The 2,179-nt window shown below is 49.2% G+C and overlaps 1 protein-coding gene across 1 annotated transcript; it reads right to left on the bottom strand.

Moving 5' to 3' along the window:
* Positions 1 to 573: 573 nt before the first annotated feature.
* On the bottom strand, positions 574 to 1,637 carry LOC137965126 (probable serine/threonine-protein kinase WNK11). Its single transcript, XM_068811524.1, has 2 exons — positions 1,134 to 1,637; positions 574 to 942 (listed from the first exon to the last, which is right to left on the bottom strand). Exons 1-2 carry the CDS (start codon positions 1,635 to 1,637, stop codon positions 574 to 576), a joined length of 873 nt encoding a protein of 290 aa, XP_068667625.1.
* Between the last annotated feature and the right edge of the window lie 542 nt (positions 1,638 to 2,179).

Raw genomic sequence — 2,179 nt, 5'->3', positions numbered from 1 at the left:
CCTGCAAGAAACGAAAGGGGAGTAGGAGCCACCAAGCGAGTTTGCCAGACAGAATTCTAGAACAAGCGAAAAAGGGCGATCGGCGAGAGACACGGAGTGAGAGGAGGAAAGGAGAAAAGAGGGTCGGTGTCAGTTTTTTTGACAGGTCAGAACCAAAGGAGGAGACGGAAGCTTTCCCATGTTCCAGTAAAGAGTTTAAGAGAGGGGATACAGGAGAGATGGTTTAAGAATCTGTTAACCAAGGGAAGCAATTATCGTACCAGGATCATGGGGAAACAATTCTAGAACCCAGCCCTTTTTTCTTCCCAGGATCATGATTGTTGTGAGCAACAACTAGAACTGTACATAGAAGACATAAAAAAAGAATTGCAGACTTTGTAATTGTATGCCTTCGTATTATTTACACCTTCCTCCCTTCATCACAATTTAATCTTTCCTCTTTCGTATGAAGAAAAAAATTAATGAAATTTATCACACACTCAGGAATATATACCAGACGACAACAAATTTGAGAAAAAGCAAACCAGTTCCTCTTTTCTGTATTGTTTATCGGCATCAGCGAGTCGTCACGATTCACGCGTCGTCTAGACCGTCGAAGAACGGGTCACGGAGGAGCTCGGCGGCCGACGGCCTCTTCCTCGGCTGCGCCAAGCAGCGCTCTATGAACTCCTTCACTTCCAGGTCCTTCACCTTGCCCAGTGCCGCCGGCCGGATGCCCGACGTCACCTTCCGGTAGATTTTAGCCACGCTGTCGCACTCGCTGTAGGGTATCTGCAGAGTCACCATCTCCAGCACGCACATCCCGAACGAGTAAATATCAACCAGTTCCGTGTAGTCCTCCTCGTAAAGCTCGGGCGCCATGAATTCCGGGGTGCCCAGGATCGAATGCGCCGCGTGGCTCCTTCCCACAGCCGCCGCCAATCCCAAGTCTCCTATCTTCACCTGACATCAAACAACAGGCCACGGCTCAGATCGAGGGTTCACACGCAATTTTCAAACGAGCTATTCGATCAAGCTTCCCCTGACGGATCCGAACCCCGTCGTACGTTATTCCTAAAGCCCATTTGCAACCAGAACCAATAAAACAACAAAATAAAGCAGAATTAGGTAGAAGGGTGAGGAATATATAATACCTGTCCCACATTGCCGTTGATGAAGACATTGCTGCAGTTGAGATCCCTGTGAATGATGCAGGGCTCGTGGTTATGGAGGTACTCGAGTCCCTTGAGGATCTGACGGGACCACTTCTTGAGCGCCTTGACCGATACGTGACGGTGCTTCTTCCGGTACTCACGCAGGTCACCGGAGGTGCAAACCTCGGTTATGAAGTTGAGCGTGTTGTGCTCCTCGTCGGTCCAGACATTAAACAGGTGAATGATGTTGGGGTGCTTGAGCTTTCGCAGCAGCCGCACCTCCGAGTAGAGACGGTCGATAACCGAACCGTCGTCACTGAAGTTGTGTAGTTTCACCTGGTTCCACGCCACCTCGATACCCTCCACCTGATCAAACCCGCGGTAGACCTTCTTCACAGCTCCGGCGCCGAGCAGTTCGCCGTACCGGCCGTACCGGCCTGTCGGATCCACTTCCACGAACGGCTCGCCGTCATTGTCCGACGAGACCTCACTCACGCAGGGCATTTTCGACTTCGTGTGAGAAAAGCTCCCAAACTCCGAACGATCACTGGACGCAACGCTGGTCGGCATGGTCCTTCCTTTCACAAGCTCCGCTTTCGAAACCAAGAAAGCACACGGTACTCTGCAACAGAAAAAGAAAATAATAAGAAAACTCCACGGCTCTACCACACTATTAATCCATCACCTGAACAAGGAAAACAAGACTCGATCCAAGAAACCCTCAAACACGAAATAAATTCCAAAAAACCAAAGAAGCCATCAAGCCCTAGTTCCAGCCTTAAACGAAATTAAAAAAAGAGAACAGGAATAGCTCAACAGAAACCAATGTCGAGGCGGAAAGGAAACCCAAGAATTAGCGCAACAACACATCGCAAAGAAAAAACTGAAAGCAGGGGAGCAAGAATTGTTTAATTACCTAAAGAAGAAAGAAGCGGTGGGGGGAGCGAGGTTGTTTCCTTCACCGGATCCCTAGTCGCAAGAACAAGGTAAGCAAACAGAGAGCAATGGAAATGGATAAAGACGTAGAGACTCCGCGGAAGGATGAA

The sequence above is a fragment of the Aristolochia californica genome, unplaced genomic scaffold (genome assembly GCF_029961685.1).
Source record: "Aristolochia californica isolate CCGP_79_NKW_82.1479 unplaced genomic scaffold, dmAriCali1.0.hap1 SCAF_5, whole genome shotgun sequence".
Classification (NCBI taxonomy): domain Eukaryota; kingdom Viridiplantae; phylum Streptophyta; class Magnoliopsida; order Piperales; family Aristolochiaceae; genus Aristolochia; species Aristolochia californica.
The sequence above is the reverse complement of the archived record's forward strand: the minus strand, read 5'-3'. Positions and strand labels throughout refer to the sequence as shown.

Bases quoted from the DNA above. Each gene is read 5' to 3' on its own strand.
- LOC137965126 (XM_068811524.1), bottom strand. From the start codon at position 1,637: ATGCCCTGCGTGAGTGAGGTCTCGTCGGACAATGACGGCGAGCCGTTC. The intron at 943-1,133 runs GTATTATATATT...GTTTGATGTCAG, and splicing joins TCAACGGCAATGTGGGACAG to GTGAAGATAGGAGACTTGGG.